General features: G+C 42.8%; 1 protein-coding gene across 3 annotated transcripts in view; it reads right to left on the bottom strand.

Annotated features, from left to right (window-relative positions):
- LOC143774207 (sulfotransferase 2B1-like) overlaps window positions 1-21,090 on the bottom strand; it is a 233,121-nt gene that overhangs the window by 56,317 nt on the left and 155,714 nt on the right. For all 3 annotated transcript variants that reach the window (XM_077261585.1, XM_077261586.1, XM_077261587.1), the window contains one exon: window positions 8,292-8,503. In XM_077261585.1, the coding sequence (XP_077117700.1) occupies window positions 8,292-8,503 (212 nt within the window). The remainder of the gene's footprint in view (window positions 1-8,291; window positions 8,504-21,090) is intronic.

Here is a 21,090-nt window from a genome sequence, read left to right as displayed (position 1 = left end):
CTGAAAATACTGACAAGCTGTCTCTTACAAAAATGAACAAGGGCTGAATTGAGCCAAACTTCTCAACACAACTGAATGATAGCAGCATAACTTAAACTCTAATCAAGTGTCTTCTTTTGGTAGGTCTATTCTCATACACCTCTTCACACCCACACATGGGTATGTGCTTCCTAATTCTGAATACCTGCTGCTGTTATCCTCCTCCTTCTCCTCATCCTCCACCACCAAATCACCAGGGTGACCGTGGTCCATGATGCCACACCCACATATTTTTTTAAAGGGTGTTTTAAAAACACTCTGATGCCCGTTCTTTATTTTTATATAGCGCTAACATATTCCGCAGCGCTTTACAGTTTGCACACATCATCGCTATCCCCAGTGGGGCTCACAATCTAAGTCAGTATGTTCATGTATACCACCCAGGGGTAAATGTTTGTCAGCCCATACACTTATTGTATGGGCATTACCAGTATAGGAAACCCGCTTCCTTCTAATGGGAATTTTTTATGAGGCCCTCCTCCATGTCTCTTCCAAGGGGCATTGTAGTGAATCAAATTTTTGGCAGCCCTTGCATTCACTGCATAGGCAAACACTATGGGAGACCCGCTCCTTTCTAATGGGAACATTATTTTATGAGGTCCTCCTCCACGTCTCTTCCATTGGGCATTGTAGTGCCTCTAAGTTTTTGGCAGCCCTTGCATACACTGCTTAGGCAAACAGTATGGGAGACCCACTTCCTAATAATGGGAACATTTTTTCATGAGGCCCTTTGGTACGTCTCGTCAAAGGGTTATTATGGTGCATCAAAATTTTTGGCAGCTCTTGCATTCAATGCATAGGCAAACATTATGGGAGACCCATTCTTAATAATGGGAACATTATTTTCAGGGGGCACTAATCTACGTTTCTTCAAAGGCGTATTTTGGTGCGTCCAAATTTTTGGCAGCTCTTGCATTCGCTGCATAGGCTAATAGTATGGGAGACCCACTTCCTAATAATGTGAACATTTTTTATGAGGTCCTCCGGTATGTCTCGTCAAAGGGGTGTTATTGTGTGTTCTAATTTTTGGCAGCTTAAGCATTCACTGCATAGGCAAACAGTATGGGAGACCCATTACTAGTGTTGAGCGATACCGTCCGATACTTGAAAGTATCGGTATCGGATAGTATCGGCCGATACCCGAAAAGTATCGGATATCGCCGATACCGATACCCGATACCAATACAAGTCAATGGGACACCAAGTATCGGAAGGTATCCTGATGGTTCCCAGGGTCTGAAGGAGAGGAAACTCTCCTTCAGGCCCTGGGATCCATATTAATGTGTAAAATAAAGAATTAAAATAAAAAATATTGATATACTCACCTCTCCGACGCAGCCTGGATCTTACTGCTGTGAACCGGCAGCCTTCTTTGCTTAAAATGAGCGCGTTCAGTACCTTCCATTACGTCACGGCTTCTGATTGGTCGCGTGCCGCTCATGTGACCGCCACGCGACCAATCAGAAGCCGTGACGTCATCCCTCAGGTCCTAAATTCCTAGAAGGGAATATAGGACCTGAGGGATGACGTCGCGGCTTGTGATTGGTCGCGTGGCGGTCACATGAGCGGCACGCGAGCAATCAGAAGCCGTGACATCATGGAAGGTGCTGAACGCGCTCATTTTAAGCAAAGGCTGCCGGTTACTACCAGGGTGCGTCTGAGGGTGAGTATATCCCTATTTTTTATTTTAATTCTTTATTTTTTACATGGATATGGATCCCAGGGCCTGAAGGAGAGTTTCCTCTCCTTCAGACCCTGGGAACCATACACTGGGAACTTCCGATTCCCGATACCACAAAAGTATCGGATCTCGGTATCGGAATTCCGATACAGCAAATATCGGCCGATACCCGATACTTGCGGTATCGGAATGCTCAACACTACCCATTACTAATAATGAAAACAATGTTATCAGGAGACCCTGCTGGATGTACCATATAAATATAGGTAAAAACAAGGTAAAAAATCATTATACAACTAAACAAATTGTGGAATAAACAATCAAAATACAAATATAAATAAACATGGTACCACTAAAAATGTCATCATATCCCACAAAAACAAGCCATAACACAGCTCCATCAGCAGAAAACTAAAAAAGCTAAAAAAAAGTTATAGCTCTCAGAATAAAGTAATGCAAAAATAATGATTTTTCTATTAAATCGTTTTTATAGTGTAAAAGCACCATAACATTAAAAAAACTATATAAATGTGGTATTACTGTAATCATATAGACCTGAAGAATAAAACTACCTTATCAATTTTACCATACATAGTAACATAGTAACAAGGTAGCATATTTTTAAGGTTGAAGGAAGACTTTAAGTCCATCTAGTTCAACCCATAGCCTAACCTAACATGCCCTCCCTAACATGTTGATCCAGAGGAAGGCAAAAAAAACCATGTGGCAAAGAGTAAGCTCCACATTAGGGAAAAAATTCCTTCCCGACTCCACATATGGCAATCAGACTAGTTCCCTGGATCAATGCTCTATTAAGGAATCTAGTGTATATAACCTGTAACATTATACTTTTCAAGAAAGGCATCTAGTCCTTTCTTAAGTGTGTGACAGCATCCAAACATAATTAAACTATATAAATCTGGAATCACTGTAATCTCACTGACCCGAAGAATAAAGTCACCATATCACATATACAGCATGAGTAACGGCAAAAAAAACAAAGCCAATTCTTCACCTGCTGTTGATTTGTTCATTTTGCCTCCCAAAGGCAGTAAGGCTCAGCAAACATTTATCCTGCTCTCTGCGCTGAGCGCTTGCACTGGAGTTTCCATGTAAATCTCTGAAACTAATGATTCAGACAGAACCCCTGTCAGAAGATTCCCTATAATGAGGCAAATGAAGGCACTGTGGATGACGTCTGACCTGTGATCCGGCGATATCTGTCTTTTTAGGATTGCATAAAATTGCCGTTGGCCACAGTTTTGTGCACTTCTGAAAAGAAGGACACCGCTGAAAGAGGCCAGATGTAGTCCAGAGTAACTCTGCTACCGCATTATAGGGAAGGGATCACATCACTCAGAGATTTAGGTGGACACCCTGATGTAAGTGCTCAGTGTAGAGTGTCAGATAAATATGATCCAAAACGTTATGTAAAATGTTCATAACAAAAGCTTCAACTCAATTCACAAAAAAAGCAAGTCCTCACTCAGGATAACTCATCTCTTAACAGAAATATAGGGGCTTCCATGTTAATGGTAGCACAAAGGCTCTGGAAAAGAGAAATGGCTCCTCTCCCATCAAAAGAAATTCAGCAAATTCTGCACTCTCAAATCCAAATGCCTCCTCCCTTCTGAGCCCCAGTGTGTCTAATCCACATTTAATGTCCACAGGTTTGGCATTTATGAAGCGATGAGAGCCCGACTAACTTACAGATGCATGTCTCCAGAAGCATGAGCTGAGCATAATGTACTGGTCACAATAAGGTACTGGTCACTACAATGTACTGGTTACTACAGCGTATTGGTCACTACTACAAAAGTTTGCACCTGTAGATAGATTCCCATAGATGTATAATTTCCAAAATGGGGTCACTTGAGGGAGGGACTCTGCTTTTCTAGCAATTAGGTACTCTGTATATGGAGTCCGCAAACTAATCTAGGCAAATCTGGTCTCCAGGTGGCAAATAGTGCTCTGTCCTTCCCGAGTCTCTCCTTATGGCCAGGCAGTATTGTACAGCCACATATGGGGTATTGCCATGTTCGGTAGAAATTATGGGACAAATTATAGTTTCATTTTTACACACTTCTTTTGTGAAAATATAAAATCTTAACCTTAACAGTAAAATCTGCACTATAGTAAGTCTAAGATTTGCCCTGTGCCTGAAAAATATTTCCCAATTACATACAGGGTATTGGCACGCTCAGGAAAAATTAACCTCAGTTTGCTGTAAAAACAATTCCTATTAGCCCTTAGAAAAATTAAAAACTTGGGGCTAAAACAACATTTTAATGGTAAAAATGTAATTTATTCTTTCTTCACTGCTCAATAGAAAATAATTCTGAGACACATGTAGTGTCAATATGATCACTGTGGAGCGCCCCCACTGCCGCAGGGCCGAGGGGTACCCGTTACCGGGCCTCTGTGTCTCAGTCCTGGGGTTGTCACAGTGGCTAGGCCCGGTCCGTGACCCTGCTGAGGGGCGTCCCGTGAAAGTTGAGAATGTGATGATGTTATGGTGCGGTGCAGGTCGCGGTGAATAACGAGGACACCAGGTTGCAGTCTCTTTACCTCTTTACTGAAGGCTTCAGGATCCTCAGTCCGGAATACGGTCAACCGGGCTACCGGAGTCCGGCCGGTCCGATGGCACCTCCAGAGTTCCCTTTGCAGGTGGAAATCTGTGCCTACCTTCTAGCGCTTGTGTGTTGTGGTCCTTCCCTGCTGTGCTTACGGAATAGTCCCCACAACTGTTGTGTCTGTTTCTGAAGTTCCCTCACAACTCGATTTTGATGTTCTTCTTCGTCCCCCCAGATGATATGGCTAGGACGCACCCATATGACGGGTAGGCTCGGAGCTCTTCCAGGACCCTAGAGTCGCCCCTCTCCAAATGTTGCCCCCTATGTCTGCTTAGGTGATTTTGGGTGAGACAGCCCGCCTAGAACTGACTGTCCTGCTGTAGGTTTGAAGTAAGGCCTGGAGCTCAATACTTCCTTGGTGTTTCCGGCCACCGGCTACGCGCCTCAGTAGGACGTTGCCTCGTCTTACAGCACGACTCCTACTGGTGTTTCTCCTTGTTGCGTTGATCTCGTTTCTCACTCAGCACAATAAACCTCGCTTCTTGTCCTTTCTTGGGGTACTGCCGCGATGAAGTGCAGGCGCGGTCCCGTAATGTTCTTTCTGTTCGCTAGGCCTCTGTCAGGATCCCACCCCTGACAGGGACCCCCTTGAATCTTCCCCTGCAACACCCTCTGCCACAGGATGTTGCCTGGTTCCAACCCAGTCAGCTTCTGTCTAACTTCCTATCTAACCCCCAGTTTTACCAGATTGTGAGGAGTGGCCTAATACATAGCACCCTTAGCTCCCCCTGGAGGCCAGACTGTGAAGTGTATTGGTGTCTGTGATACCTGGTCAGGTGAACTACTTCAGTGCCATCAGACGTACCATAGCCCCCCTTAGCGGCGGAGCATCAGTACTGCAACGACCAGGACTCTGGGGCGCTGCAACTGCACTCCTAGATGATTTAAATGAGGAATGTAGTTGGTAAAATGACATATTTGGGGAATTTCTGTTTTTCTGGCACCTCAGGGGCACTGCCAATGTGACATGGAACCCTGAAACCTTTACAGCAAAATCTGAACTGCAATATGGCACTTCTTCCCTTCTGAGCTTTGCACTGTGCCTCAAAAGTTTTATTTCTCCATATATGTGGTATCAGCACACTCAGAAGAAACTACAACAAATTGTAAGGTGCAATTTCTCCTGTTACCCTTGTAAAATAAGAAATTATGGCTCAATTATCATTTTTGTGGGGAAAATGTTATTTTTTTTATTTTCACAACTCAACGTTATAAACTTCTGTGAAACACCTGGGGGATCAAGATGCTTACCACACAAATGAGGGGTCTAGTTTCTAAATTGGGGTCACTTGTCGGGGGTTTCTATTGTTTAGGCACATCAGGGGCTTTCCAAACAGGTCATGGCATCCACTAATGATTCCAGCAAATTTTGAGTTCAAAAAGTCAAATAACTCTCTTTCTCTTCCGAGCTTTGCTGTTTGCCCTAACAGTGGTTTTTCCCCACATGTGGGGTATTGATGTGTTCAGGAGAAATTGTACAACACATTTTGTAGCTCACTTTTTCCTGTTACCCTTGTAAAAATAAAAAAACTGGGTCTAAATAATTTGGTGAAAAAAGTTAAATGTTCATTTTTTTCCTACATTCCAAAAATTCCTGTGAAGCACCTGAAGGGTTAGTAAATTGCTTGAATGAGGTTTTGAGCACCATGAGGGGTGCAGTTTTTAGGATGTGTCATTTTTGGGTATTTTCTATCACATAGACTCCTCAAAGTCACTTTAAATGTGAGGTGGTCCTTAAAAAATGGTTTTGTAAATATTGTTAGAAAAATTAGAAATCACTGGTCAACTTTTTACCCTCATAACTTCCTAAAAAAAAGTGTTTAAAAAATTGCTCTGATGTAAAGTAAACATGTGGGAAATGTTATTTATTAACTATTTTTGTGTGATATATCTCTCTGATTGAAGGGCATAAGATCTGAAAGTTTGAAAATTGCCAAATTTTCTTTTTTTTCAGCAAATAAATGCAAGTTATATCAAATAAATTTTGCAACTTTTGTGAAGTACAAAATGTCATGAAAAAGATTCTCTGAAATACTTAAACGAATCCCACTGATTCTGAGTTACTACCTCATAAAGTGACAGTGGTCAGAATTGTAATTGACGGTCAAACCACCTAGCGGGTAAAAGGGTTAATGTTTACACACATCTTAGTACTTACACTGTGCTTCTACACTCTTTAAATTGCACTTTCTACATTATATATTTGATCTATGTATTACATCTAGTTGTTATGTACAGTGCCTTGCGAAAGTATTCAGCTCCCTGGAACTTTTCAACCCTTTCCCACATATCAAGATTCAAACATAAAGATACAAAATGTAATTTTTGGGGGAAGAATCGACAACAAGTGGGACACAATTGTGAATTTTAACAAAATGTATTGGTTATTTAAAATTTTTATGGAAATTCAAAAACTGAAAAGTGGGGTGTGCAATATTATTCGACCCCTTTAACTTAATACTTTGTTGCGCCACCTTTTGCTGCAATTACAGCTGCAACTCACTTGGGGTATGTCTCTATCAGTTTTGTACATCGAGAGACTGAAATTCTTGCCCATTCTTCCTTGGCAAAAAGCTCGAGGTCAGTGGGTTTGATGGAGATCGTTTGTGAACAGCAGTTTTCAGCTCTTTTTACAGATTCTCGATTGTATTGAGGTCTGGACTGTGACTTGGCCATTCTAACACCTGGATACGTTTATTTCTGAACCATTCCATTACAGATTTTGCTTTACGTTTGGGATCAGTGTTTTGTTGGAAGAAAAATCTCCATCCCAGTCTCAGGTCTTTTGCAGACTCCAACAGCTTTTCTTCAAGAATTGTCCTGTATTTGGCTCTATCCATCTTCCCATCAATTTTTACCATCTTCTCTGTCCCTGTGAAGAAAAGCAGGCCCAAACCATGATGCCTCCACCACCATGTTTGACAGTGGGGATGGTGTATTCAGGGTGATGAGCTGTGTTGCCAAAAAGTTTGATTTTGGTTCCATCTGACCAGAGCACCTTCTTCCACATGTTTGGTGTGTCTCCCAGGTGGCTTGTTGCAAGCTTTAAACAACACTTTTTATGGATGTCTTTGAGAAATGGCTTTCTCCTTGCCACTCTTCCATAAAGGCAAGATTAGTGCAGTGTACGACTGATTGTTGTCCTATGGACAGACTGTCACACCTCAGCTGTAGATCTCTGAATTCATCCAGAGTTATCATGGGCCTCTTGGCTGCATCTCTGATCAGTCTTCTCCTTGTTTGAGATATAGTTTAGAGGGACGGCCGGGTCTTGGTAGATTTGCAGTGGTATGATTCTCCTTCCATTTCAATATGATCACTTGCACAATGCTACTTGGGATGTTTAAAGTTTGGAAATCATTTTGTATTTAAATCCAGCTTTAAACTTCTCCACAACAGTATCACAGACCTGCCTGTTGTGTTTCTTGGTCTTCATGATGCTCTCTGTGCTTCAAACAGAACCCTGAGACTATCGCAGAGCAGGTGCATTTATACGGAGACTTGATTACACACAGGTGGATTATTTTTATCATCATTAGGCATTTAGGACAACATTGGATCATTCAGAGATCCACAATGAGCTTCTGGAGTAAGTTTGCAGCACTGAAAGTAAAGGGGCCGAATAATATTGCACGCCCCACTTTTCAGTTTTTGAATTTCCGCAAAAATTTAAAATAACCAATAAATTTCGTTCAACTTCACAATTGTGTTCCACTTGTTGATTGTTCACCAAAAATTTTCATTTTGTATCTTTATGTTTGAAGCGTGATATGTAGGAAAAGGTTGAAAAGTTCCAGGGAGCTGAATATTTTCGCAAGGCACTGTACTTTTCATTTTGACACAATAATCGTATTGATAAATATAATATTAAATATACAAACGTGATCTCAGTTAAGCATTGCAGAATGTTTTTGATGACTTTCTGTGTAAAAATTTACCTTTGCCTTAGAACCATTAAATGATTTCATAAACATGTGTCTGTGCAAGTGGCTGGTAATTAGGCGAGGGTGTTCCTCACTTTGTTGTAGTTTTTCGGCATAATCCATCTCTTCAATCCAAGGTACTCTTTCCCAGTTCAGTACAGTATTGCTCCAGGTTGGGTCTCCATTCTTTTGAATGAGGCTTAAAATCTCAACCATCCATGTGGTACCTAATAATGTTATTAAAAGCAAAAACGAAAAAATATATAATTTTAACATTTGAGAAATTTTAGTTATGCAAGATGATCTCTGAGCATTTGTGCAAGGCATTTCAAATTATGGGGCTGGACCTGAATTCATCTTATATGACACATTCAAAAATATACACTGTTCAAAAAAATAAAGGGAACACTAAAATACCACATCCTAGATATCTCTGAATGAATTATTCCAGTTACAAATTTTTATTCGTTGCATAGTGGAATGTGTTCAGAACAATAAAACATAACAATAATGAATGTAAATCAAAATGGAGGTCTGGATTTGGAAAGATACTCAAAATCAAAGTGGAAAATAAAATTCAGTGGAAATGCCCCATGACAAGAAAAAGATGCTCAGTATTGTGTGTGGCCTCCACGGGCCTGTATGACCTCCCTTCATCTTGAAGGAACTGCTGACACACTCCAGCCACATGAGGTCTGGCATTGTCCTGCATTAGGAGGATCCCAGGTCCAACCGCACCAGCATATGGTCTCACAAGGGGTCTGAGGATCTCATCTCGGTGCCTAATGGTAGTCAGGCTACCTCTGGCAAGCACATGAAGGGCTGTGCGGACCTCTAAAGAAATGCCACCCCACACCATTACTGGCCCACTGCAAACCAGCCATCCTGAAGGATGTTGAAGGCAGCAGATCGCTCTTTATGGTGTCCCCAGACTTTGTTACGTCTGTCACATGTGCTCAGTGTGAACCTGCTTTCGTCTGTGAAGAGCACAGGGCGCCAGTGGTGAATTTGCCAATCCTGGTGTTCTGTGGCAAATGCCAAGTGTCCTGCACGGTGTTGGGCTGTGAGCACAACCCCCATCTGTGGACATCGGGCCCTCAGACCACCCTCATGGAGTCAGTTTCTAACAGTTTGTGCAGACACATGTACATTTGTGGCCTGATAGAGGTCATTTTGCAGGGCTTTGGCAGTGCTCCTCCAGCTCCTTCTTGCACAAAGGCGGAGGTAGCGGTCCTGCTGCTGGGTTGTTGCCCTCCTATGGCCCCCTTCACACCTCCTGTGGTACTGGCCTATCTCCTGGTAGCGCCTCCAGCCTCTGGACACTGCACTGACAGATACAGCAAACCTTCTTGCCACAGCTCGCATTGATGTACCATCCTGGATGAGCTGCACTACCTGAGCCACTTGTGTGGGTTGAAGAGTCCATCTCATGCTACCAAGAGTGTGAAAGCACAACCAACAGTCAAGAATGACTGGAACATCAGCCATAAACCATTGGTACTGAGATGTGGTCTGTGGTCACCACCTGCAGAACCACTCCTTTATTGAGGATGTCTTGATAATTGCCAAGAATTTCCATCTGCTGTCTATTCCATTTGCACAACAGCATGTGAAATTGATTGTCAATCAGTGTTGCTTCCTAAGTGGACAGTTTGATTTCACAGGAGTTTGATTTACTTGGAGTTATATTCTGTTGTTTGTGTTCCCTTTATTTTTTGAGCAGTGTATATTAAATGTCACAATAAATTACAATAAAACAATACACAACTACAAATAAGATACGTGGAAGAAGCAAATTTGAACTCAGAAATGCATTTTCTCACTTGTAAACCATCTGTGATCTGACATTTTTTGTATTGTGGATGTACAAGGATTATTAACATCAAAAGCTTTTTTAGGAGCAGAATGATTGGAGCTGAGACAAACTCAAAACCTTATACAATGATCCTGACTTTTACAGTTCGCTCACAGTAGCTTCTAAAAAATCAGTCCCGTTCTCATCCTGAAAAGATGAACTAGCGAAATCCATGTGGTTCACCTTTTGTCATGCAAGTGCAAATATTTTCTCATCTCGGATTCATATGCAATGCATTTTTTAATCATCTTTTACATACTATAATACACTATGTAAACTTAATAGCTAGTTGACAAAAATAAAGCAATGATATATTAAGATATAGATACAAAGATGATAGATCTAAAATATATAGATAGTAAATAGTATAGATACGGAAGCTTGAAAATTTTTTAACCCATTGGTGTCTTCTTTGGTTTGCTACCTCACAACCATTTTTTAAGGCTTTGCATCAGGTCATGTAAAGATAGGACAAACATGTAGGACAAAATAAATGAAAACTTCAGTGTGAATAACTTTACTCCCCTAAAGTTAGTACTTTGTAGAACCTCATTTTGTGGCAATTACAGTTGCAAGTTGCTTTGGATAAGTCTTCATGAACTTTCCACATCTTGATACTGAGATTTTTGTCCAAACCTCAAGGCAAAACTGCTCCAGCTCCTTTAAGGTACCGTGACACTAAGCGACGCTGCAGCGATACAGACAACGATGCCGATCGCTGCAGCGTCGCTGTTTGGTCGCTCGAGAGCTGTCACACAGACCGCTCTCCAGCGACCAACGAAGCCGAAGTCCACGGGTAACCAGGGTAAACATTGGGTTACTAAGCGCAGGGCCGCGCTTAGTAACCCGATGTTTACCCTGGTTACCAGTGTAAAATGTAAAAAAACAAACAGTACATACTCACCTTTGCGTCCCCCGGTGTCCGCTTCCTGCACTGACTGAGTGCCGACCCTAACAGCAGAGTGGTGACATCACCGCTGTGCTGTGCTTTACGGCCGGCGCTCACAGTCAGTGCAGGAAGCGGATGGCGAGGGACGTGTGACAGACATCAGAAGGTGAGTATGTAGTGTTTGTTTTTTTACATTTTACACTGGTAACCAGGGTAAACATCGGGTTACTAAGCGCGGCCCTGCGCTTAGTAATTCAATATTTACCCTGGTTACCATTGTAAAACATCGCTGGTATCGTTGCTTTTGCTGTCAAACACAACGATACACGGCGATCTGACGACCAAATAAAGTTCTGAACTTTAATCAACGACCAGCGATATCACAGCAGGATCCTGATCACTGCTGCGTGTCAAACACAACAATATCGCTTTCCAGGACGCTGCAACATCACGGATCGCTAGCGATATCGTTTAGTGTGACGGTACCTTTAGGTTAGATGATTTCCTTTGATGAACAGCAATCTTCAAGTCTGACCCCAGATTCTCAATTGGATTAAGGTCTGGGCTTTGAGTAGGCCACTCCAAACATTGACACATTTCCCCTTAAACCACTGTAGTGTTGCTTTAGCAGTATACTTTGGGTCATTGTCTTGTTGGAAGCTGAACCTCCATCCCATTCTAAAATCACTGACAGACTGAAACAGGTTTTGCTCAAAAATATCCATGTATTTTACACAATCAATTTTCTTCTCTACGAAGACCATGTTCCCTGTCCCTGCTGCTGAAAAACACCCCCACAGCATGGTGCTGACATTACGATGTTTCACTGTGAGGATCATGTTCTTGGGGTGATGAGTTGCGTTGGTTTGGCTTCAGACATAGCATTTACCTCTGTGGGCAAAAAGTTCAATTTTGGTCTCATCTAAGTTTCACTAACTTACTATTTTGTGCTGATGCATAAAACACATATCAGATTATAAAAATATTTAAACACAGTTTGTAATGTAACAAAATAAGTAAAAAGCCAATGGGATGATTAATTTTGCAAGCCACTGCAGATAGATAATCCTGCAGATATATAATATAACTTCACAACTCTCCTACATATAGGCACAGAACTAACATCCATCTTCTCTCTTCACACAGGTATAGCTTCCCACCTCTGCTTGCTGTCTCATGTCTCATCTGCTGCAATAGACTCTAATGGTATAGCTTCCCACCTCTGCTTGCTGTCTGCTGTCTGTCATCTGCCACTGTACCATCTATCAACTTATTTTAATGTGCCTGCGTAATGTTTGGTATAATTCATTGGTTGTATTGTAGGATGTACTCACTGTTTGATGTATATCCATTACTGTGGCCACTCTAGATACAATCAGGTGAAGGTGTTATAGCATGTTGCCAGCCACAATGCCTTTGATCATTTAACCACCCCCTGGTGTGCTGGCCCCAGCTGCCAAATTATCCTCACCCTGGTCCCATAATCCATCTCTTCTGACCCATCACTGGACTATAAATGTAGAACCATCCTTAGGGGGGCACGCTAGTGGGGGTGCACGCGTCACAGAAGCAAAGCGTCACGGAAGATAAGCGTCGTGATACCGCAGTTATTTCATGGCAGTTAGTCAGGGCAGGAGTCAGGTAACCCACACTCTGCTCTCCCTTCTATCCATGTGCTTCATTCCTATCCTCCTATGCTCCCTTGCAATCCACATTCACCGCCCAATCCTCCCTCCACCACGACTCATACACATCAGCTCCTCACTGCTTCCATCTCCCATGTACAGCTCCCATGCACTTCTCACCTTCCTGAAAAACATCAGCCCATCTTACCCAAACACACTGCACAAAAAAACTTCAAACATTTCAAAACACTACTTGCTTTTTATCTTGTTACTCCTACTGATTTCGGGGGACATATCCCCCAACCCCGGTCCCCCATCCCCCAACCTCAACCGCTACCCTACCTCATATCAAAACCATACTAACCTTATTAATATTACTTGCACTCCCTCACCTCTCCCTTTCAATTGTGCCTTTTGGAATCCACGGTCTGTATGTAACAAGCTCCCTTTCCTGCGCAACTCTGAACAACTCTCTCAATCTGTTGGCCCTCACTGAAACCTGGATCCAAGACTCTGACACTGTCTCCCCTGCTGCCATTTCCCATGGTGGCTTACAATTCTCCCATTCCCCAAGACCCACTAACAGACCTGGTGGTGGAGTCGGCATACTCTTGTCCCCCCAATGCATGTTCCAGGTTATACCCCCAGTTCCTTCACTTTCATTCCCTTCTTTTGAGGTCCACACCATCAGGCTCTTCCGTCCCCTCTCCCTCAGAGTAGCTGTCATATACCGGCCCCCAGGCTCACCCACCCACTTCCTGGACCACTTCTCAGCCTGGCTGCCGCACTTCATGTCCTCAGAACTACCAACCCTTATCCTGGGAGACTTCAACATTCCCATTAACAGCCCCACTTCCACATCTGCATCCCAGCTTCTATCACTAACCACTTCCCTAGGCCTCTCACAGCTCTCAACCTCCGAAACACACAAAGACGGTAACACCCTGGACCTGGTCTTTGCCCGACTCTGTTCAATCTCTTACCTAGATAACTCACCACTTCCCCTCTCTGACCACAACATTCTCTCCTTCACACTCACAACTCCTCGCCCACCCCAGCACCCTCCTACCTACCACACATTCAGAAATCTACATACCATTAACCCTCATACACTTTCAGACTTCTTACACTCATCACTGTCCCCAATCTCCTCTTTTTCCTGTCCTGATCTGGTGGTACATCACTACAACGACACTCTTAGAAGCACCCTAGACCAAGTAGCTCCCCTCACCCTCAGAACCTCCAAACACAGAGTGAAACAGCCCTGGCTCACATCGCAAACCCGATTTCTCCAGCGATGCTCTAGGAGTGCTGAACGCTTATGGAGGAAAACTCGCACCCCAGAAGACTTCATACACTTCAAATTTATGTTAAGGACCTATAACTCTGCCCTTCACCTTGCCAAACAGACCTACTTCACCACTCTGATCTCATCACTATCCAACAACCCCAAGAAACTTTTTGACACCTTTCACTCCCTCCTCAGGCCAAAAGCACAAGCCCCTATCACAGACATTTGTGCTGATGACCTGGCCTCCCACTTTATAGAGAAAATAGACAATATCCGTCAGGAAATCCGCTCCCAGACACCAAGTGCAATGACTCCCATTCCTCCCTGCATCTCCCCTGGCTCACTCTCCACATTCGATCCCATCACAGAAGAAGAAGTCTCCAAGCTCCTCTCCTCTTCTCGTCCAACTACATGCACCACCGACCCCATTCCCTCACACCTCCTCCAGTCTCTCTCCAGTCGTCAAAACTCACCTAACTACAATCTTTAATCTCTCACTCTCCTCTGGCATTTTCCCCTCCTCCTTCAAACACTCTATCATTACTCCATTACTAAAAAAACCCACCCTTGACCCATCATGCGCAAACAACTACAGACCGGTCTCCAATCTCCCCTTCATCTCAAAACTCCTGGAGCGCCTAGTCTACTCCCGCCTTACCCGTTACCTCTCCACACATTCCCTCGCAGACCCTTCACAGTCCGGGTTCCGCCCCCTACATTCGATAGAAACTGCACTCATCAAGGTGACCAATGACCTTCTGACAGCAAAATGTAACGGTGACCACTCTCTGCTCATTCTCCTCGATCTTTCTGCAGCTTTCGACACTGTTGACCACCCTCTCCTACTCTCTAGGCTCCAGTCACTAGGCATTAAGGACACTGCTCTCTCCTGGTTCTCTTCCTATCTTTCTGACTGCTCCTTCAGTGTTCTGTTCTCCGGCTCCACTTCATCTCCTCTTCCTCTCACTGTCGGGGTACCTCAGGGCTCAGTCCTTGGCCCCCTTCTCTTCTCCCTCTACACGGCCCCAATTGGACAGACCATCAGCAGATTTGGCTTTCAGTACCATCTTTATGCTGATGACACACAACTATACATGTCAGCCCCTGACCTTACCCCCGCTGTACTACAGAACACCACTGACTGTCTGTCTGCAGTCACTAACATCATGTCCACTCTCTATCTGAAACTCAACCTCTCCAAAACTGAACTTCTTCTGCTCCCGCCTTCTACTAGCCTCCCTAAATCTGACATTTCCCTCTCCATGGGTGGCACCATAATAACGCCTAGGCAGCAGGCACGCTGTCTGGGTGTTATGTTTGACTCCGATCTCTCCTTCACCTCCCACATACAATCTCTTGCCCGCTCATGCCGCTTACACCTAAAGAACATCTCTAGAATCCGCCCTTTTCTCACCATGGAGACCACAAAAACTCTCACTGTCGCCCTAATCCACTCCCGTCTGGACTACTGCAACTCTCTATTAATTGGCCTCCCCCTCACGCGACTTTCCCCTCTCCAGTCTATCCTTAATGCAGCAGCCAGGGTCGTCCATCTGGCTAATCGTTACTCGGACGTGTCCGCTCTTCGCCAGTTTTTACACTGGCTGCCCATTCATTACAGGATACAATTCAAAGTACTTGTTCTCACCCACAAAGCGCTCCACAGTGCGGCACCCCCTTACATCTCCTCCCTCATTTCTGTCTATCGGCCTAGCCGACCGTTGCGCTCTGCAAATGACTATCGACTAACCTCTGCACTAATCCATACCTCCCACTCCTGACTCCAAGACTTCTCCCATGCTGCGCAAATCCTCTGGAATGCTTTACCCCAAGATATTAGGACCATCCACAACTTGCATAGTTTAAGGCGCTCGCTCAAAACTCATTTGTTCAGAGCAGCCTATCACGTTCCCTAATCAGTCATTTTATGTTTGTGTGTGTGTGTGTGTGTGTAGCCCATTCACTATCTCCATCTACCCCCCACCCCCTGAATATGGCTGGACCATCATTGTAAATACATCATTGTAAATACACACCTGTACTTTGTATCTCCCCGCCTCATTGTAGATTGTAAGCTCTCACGAGCAGGGTCGTCTTATTTTGTCTTATTTTGCTTTATTACTGTATTGTTAACATTGTTACCTATGACCGTTGTGTTTGAAACTGTTAAACTGTAAAGCGCTGTGGAATATGTTGGCGCTATATAAATAAATATTATTATTATTATTATATATCAAAATTGCACCATTTCATGCTTTTCATGTACAATTTATTCTACAGCTTTTTATGCTTGCTTATCCTAATAAATTAAAAAAAAATGACATGTGGTCCTCCATATTCTATAAAAGCAGCAAAAATAGAGTAGACAGCTGTCAACTGACATTGTCAGGCTGGGAAGGTCCCTGGTTATTAGGCTCTTCCAAGTCTTAAATACCAGCACTCAACTGCCCCAGAAGTGGAACACCACATCAGGTGTGCTATGGTGTTTCATCTTCGCTCTTCCTGATTGCCCTGATGCATTGGCAATTGGGGTAGTTGGTGTTGAGGTCAGCTGTTATTTGTCCAAAAACACAACTAACATTAACACATGGTGTTTTTAATCGAAATGTGTCTATCAGACACCCGCATTAATAACCTAGTACTAAAAAGTAAAAAAAAAAAAAATTGTTCAATTTAAAAAACACTCCATAATTTTTTCCATCATTTACCAATTTATTTTAAAACAAACAAAAAGACCCATGCAGGTCCAACATAATCCAGGAAATCAGATATACAGTACAGAGGTTTGGACACACCTTCTCATTTAAAGATTTTTCTGTATTTTCATGACTATGAAAATTGTACATTCACACTGAAGGCATCAAAACTATGAATTAACACATGTGGAATCATATACTTAACAAAATAGTGTGAAACAACTGAAATTATGTCTTATATTCTAGGTTCTTCAAAGTAGCCACCTTTTGCTCTGATGACTGCTTTGCACACTCTTGGCATTCTCTTTATGAGAGAGGTAGTCACCGGAAATGGTTTTCACTTCAGAAGTGTGCCCTGTCAGATTTAATAAGTGGGATTTCTTGCCTTATAAATGGGGTTGGGACCATCAGTTGTGTTGTGCAGAAGTCTGGTGGATACACAGCTGATAGTCCTACTGAATAGACTGTAAGAATTTGTATTATGGCAAGAAAAAAGCAGCTAAGTAAAGAAAAACGAGTGGCCATCATTACTTTAAGAAATTAAGGTCAGTCAGTCCGAAAAATTGGGAAAACTTTGAAAGTGTCCCCAAGCGCAGTGGCAAAAACCATCCAGCGCTACAAAGAAACTGGCTCACATGAGGAATGCCCCAGGAAAGGAAGACCAAGAGTCCCCTCTGCTTCTGAGGATAAGTTTATCCGAGTCACCAGCCTCAGAAATCGCAGGTTAGCAGAAGCTTAGATTAGAGACCAGGTCAATGCCACACAGAGTTCTAGCAGCAGACACATCTCTACAACAACTGTTAAGAGGAGACTTTGTGCAGCAGGCTTTCATGGTAAAATAGCTGCTAGGAAACCACTGCTAAGGACAGGCAACAAGCAGAAGAGACTGTTTTGGGCTAAAGAACACAAGGAATGGACATTAGACCAGTGGAAATCTGTGCTTTGGTCTGATGAGTCCAAATTTGAGATCTTTGGTTCCAACCACCGTGACTTTGTGCGACGCAGAAAGGGTGAACGGATGGACTCTACATGCCTGGTTCCCACCGTGAAGCATGGAGGAGGAGGTGTGATAGTGTGGTGGTGCTTTGCTTGTGACAATCTTGTAGATATATTCAAAATTGAAGGCATACTGAACCAGTATGGCTACCACAGCATCTTGCAACGGCATGCTGTTCCATCCGGTTTGCGTTTAGTTGGACCATCATTTATTTTTCAACAGGACAATGACCCCAAACACACCCCCAGGCTGTGTAAGGGCTATTTCACCAAGAAGGAGAGTGATGGGGTGCTACGCCAGATGACCTGGCCTCCACAGTCACCAGACCTGAACCCAATCCAGATGGTTTGGGGTGAGCTGGACCGCAGAGTGAAGGCAAAAGGGCCTACAAGTGTTAAGCATCTCTCGGAACTCCTTCAAGATTGTTGGAAGACCATTTCCGGTGACTACCTCTTGAAGCTCATCAAGAGAATGCCAAGAGTGTGCAAAGCAGTCATTAAAGCAAAAGGTGAATACTTTGAAGTTCCTAAAATATAAGACATAATTTCAGTTGTTTCACACTTTTTTGTTAAGTATATAATTCCACATGTGTTAATTCATAGTTTTGATGCCTTCAGTGTGAATTTACAATTTTCATAGTCATGAAAATACAGAAAAATCTTTAAATGAGAAGGTGTGTCCAAACTTTTGGTCTGAACTGTAGTCCACAAATGGAAACCTGAAAAACCAAAAAAGAGAGAAATAAAAACAAGACAAACAAGCCACTGTCCCACATCGACCAATTAATTATTTTAAAAAAGTTCCCACATAGGTCTGGCATAGTCCAGCGCTTCTCACTTTGTTCCCCGATTCCATTATCCAAAGCCTATGGAGCCTTTTTATGAGGTTCTACAGGCTTTTGGCAGCAGCCAATCCCAGCTCACGCTGTGGTCTGTCAGAACCAGCGATTGTAAAGAACAGTAATGTTCATGACGTCACCGCTCTTCAGTCATCAGGCCTCGCATAGCACAGCATGACCAGGCAACTCTGATGAGAGGTGACATCAATAACGATACTGTACTTTACAGCAGCCAGGTCTTGATAAATGCGAGACCCAGAGACTCTGATGAGCAGTGACGTCAGTAATGTTATTGCTTCACTGCTCTTCACAGTCACTGAGTCTCACGCAGTTCAGCGTGAGTCAGGAGTGTCTGCTGCTAAAAGGCTATGGAGCTTTAGAACGAGTCTTCATCAACTTTGGACGATTGAATTGGGGAACGTCGTGGGAAGCATTGGCTTAAGGAGGACTTGCACGAGACTTTTTTATAATAAGCTGGTGAATGATCGAACAATGTCTTGTTTTTATTTATCTCTTTTTATGTTTTTCATGTTTCCATTTATGGACTATGTCGGATTACCTGGACAACATTGGACCTACTTGGGATCTTTTCATTTTTTAAATAAATTGGTGAAGCAGGAAAAAAAAGTCAGAAAGTGTTTTTAAAAATAAACAATTTTTGTATGTTTGTTTTTTTATTTTTTATTATTGTGTTAGTAAAGGCGGTGTCTTATGTACACCTCTCCATTACTAACACCAGGGCTTGTTGTCAGTTGTGTTTTTGGACATTTCAAAGCTGACATGATCCCCAAGCCCCATTGCCCAGATGGTTAACCCATTACTTGCCAAATTAGCAATTTTCATTTTTTTTTTTCCAATGACAGATTTTTAATGATTTGGGTCCTAATGAATCAGAAACATAATTTGCTAAATTTTTCAAGTACGGATTTTTCAGAAAAGGGCGTCCCAATATTCAAACAAAAATGACAATGACATGATTTCCTATTTTGTAAACATTCATTTTACAAACACAACCCCAAAAATTGGACCTTATTATAAAAATTATAAAATCTTAGTTGCTAAAGATTAGGTGTCCTAAAAAAAGGACATTGGTAGATAATGGGTTAAGGTACTAGGGCATCAGGAAGAGCGAAGGCGTAGTGCCAGAATTAGAGCATCTCGTGTCATGCTCCACTTTTGGGGCTGGATGAGAACTGGCATTTTTAGGTTGGATAGGACCCAATAACAATTGACCTTGCCAGCTTGACAATATCAGCTCACAGTTGTCTGTTTTAACTTTGCTTATTTTATAAAATATAGGGGACCCCAAGTCATTTTAAAATGTATTTGGTTAAACAGGCATGAAAAGCTGTATAATTAATTCCATATGAAAGGCAGAAACAAGTGCAATTTTAATATAAATATAGTGGATATGAGAGAGTTAATGATAATGTGCTGGAGGTGAGATATGTTTCAAAGAGGTTATTAGCTTCAATGATATGAACCTGGAAGTTTTCTCCAGCATATTATGTACTGAGAAAAGTGAATCTGCCATGACAGGGCCAGGTTTATTTTTGTTAACAGCTGAATAGTGGGGCGAGTTGACTGTTTACGAAAACTACACTCTAGGATGTGGTCCAGAAGGCAAAGGTGAAGCCTCTGGACTTAACTCCTTCACGACATGCCCCTTACTAGTATGGGGCATGTCGTGTCTCCCCCTTTGAAGTGGACTCCGGCGGTGAGCCCACATCAAAGTCGTGACATGTCAGCTGTTTTGTACAGCTGACATGTGTGCGCAATAGCGGCAGGTGAAATCGCGAATCACCCACCACTATTAACCAGTTAAATGCCACTGTTAAACGCTGACAGCGGCATTTAACCGGCGCTTCTGGCCGCGCGGCCGGAAACGCTCGCATCGCCGACCCCCATCACATGATCGGCCATCAGCGATGCATCAGAATAGTAACCATAGAGGTCATTGAGACCTCTATGGTTACTGATGCCGGTTTGCTGTGAGCGCCACCCTGTGGTCGGCGCTCATAGCTAGCCTGTAATTAAGCTACATAGGAGCGATCTGATGATCGCTGCTATGTAGCAGAGCGTATCAGGCTATGCCAGTTTCTAGCCTCCCATGGAGGCTATTAAAGCATGGCAAAAGTAAAAAAAATGTTTTAAATATGAAAAAAATAAAAAAATATAAAAGTTTAAATCATCCCCCTTTTACCCCATCCAAAATAAAACAATAAAAAAAATCAAACATACACATATTTTGTATCGCTGCGTTCAGAATTGCCCGATCTATCAATAAAAAAAGCATTAACCTAATCGCTAAACAGCGCAGCGAGAAAAAAATTAGAAACATCAGACTTACGTTTTTTGGTCGCCGTGACATTGCATTAAAATGCAATAATGCTCGATCAAAAGAACGTATCTGCACAATTGTGGTATCATTAAAAACGCCATCTTGGCGCGCAAAAAATAAGCCCTCACCCAACCTGAGATCCCAAAAAATGGAGACGCTACGAGTATCGGAAAATGGCGCAATTTTTTTTTTTCAGCAAAGTTTGGAATTTTTTTTCACCACTTAGATAAAAAATAACCTAGATATGTTTGGTGTCTATGAACTCGTAATGACCTGGAGAAT

Source organism: Ranitomeya variabilis, chromosome 5 (genome assembly GCF_051348905.1).
Source record: "Ranitomeya variabilis isolate aRanVar5 chromosome 5, aRanVar5.hap1, whole genome shotgun sequence".
Classification (NCBI taxonomy): Eukaryota; Metazoa; Chordata; class Amphibia; order Anura; family Dendrobatidae; genus Ranitomeya; species Ranitomeya variabilis.
Note: the sequence above shows the minus strand (reverse complement) of the source record. Positions and strands in the feature narration are given on the sequence as shown.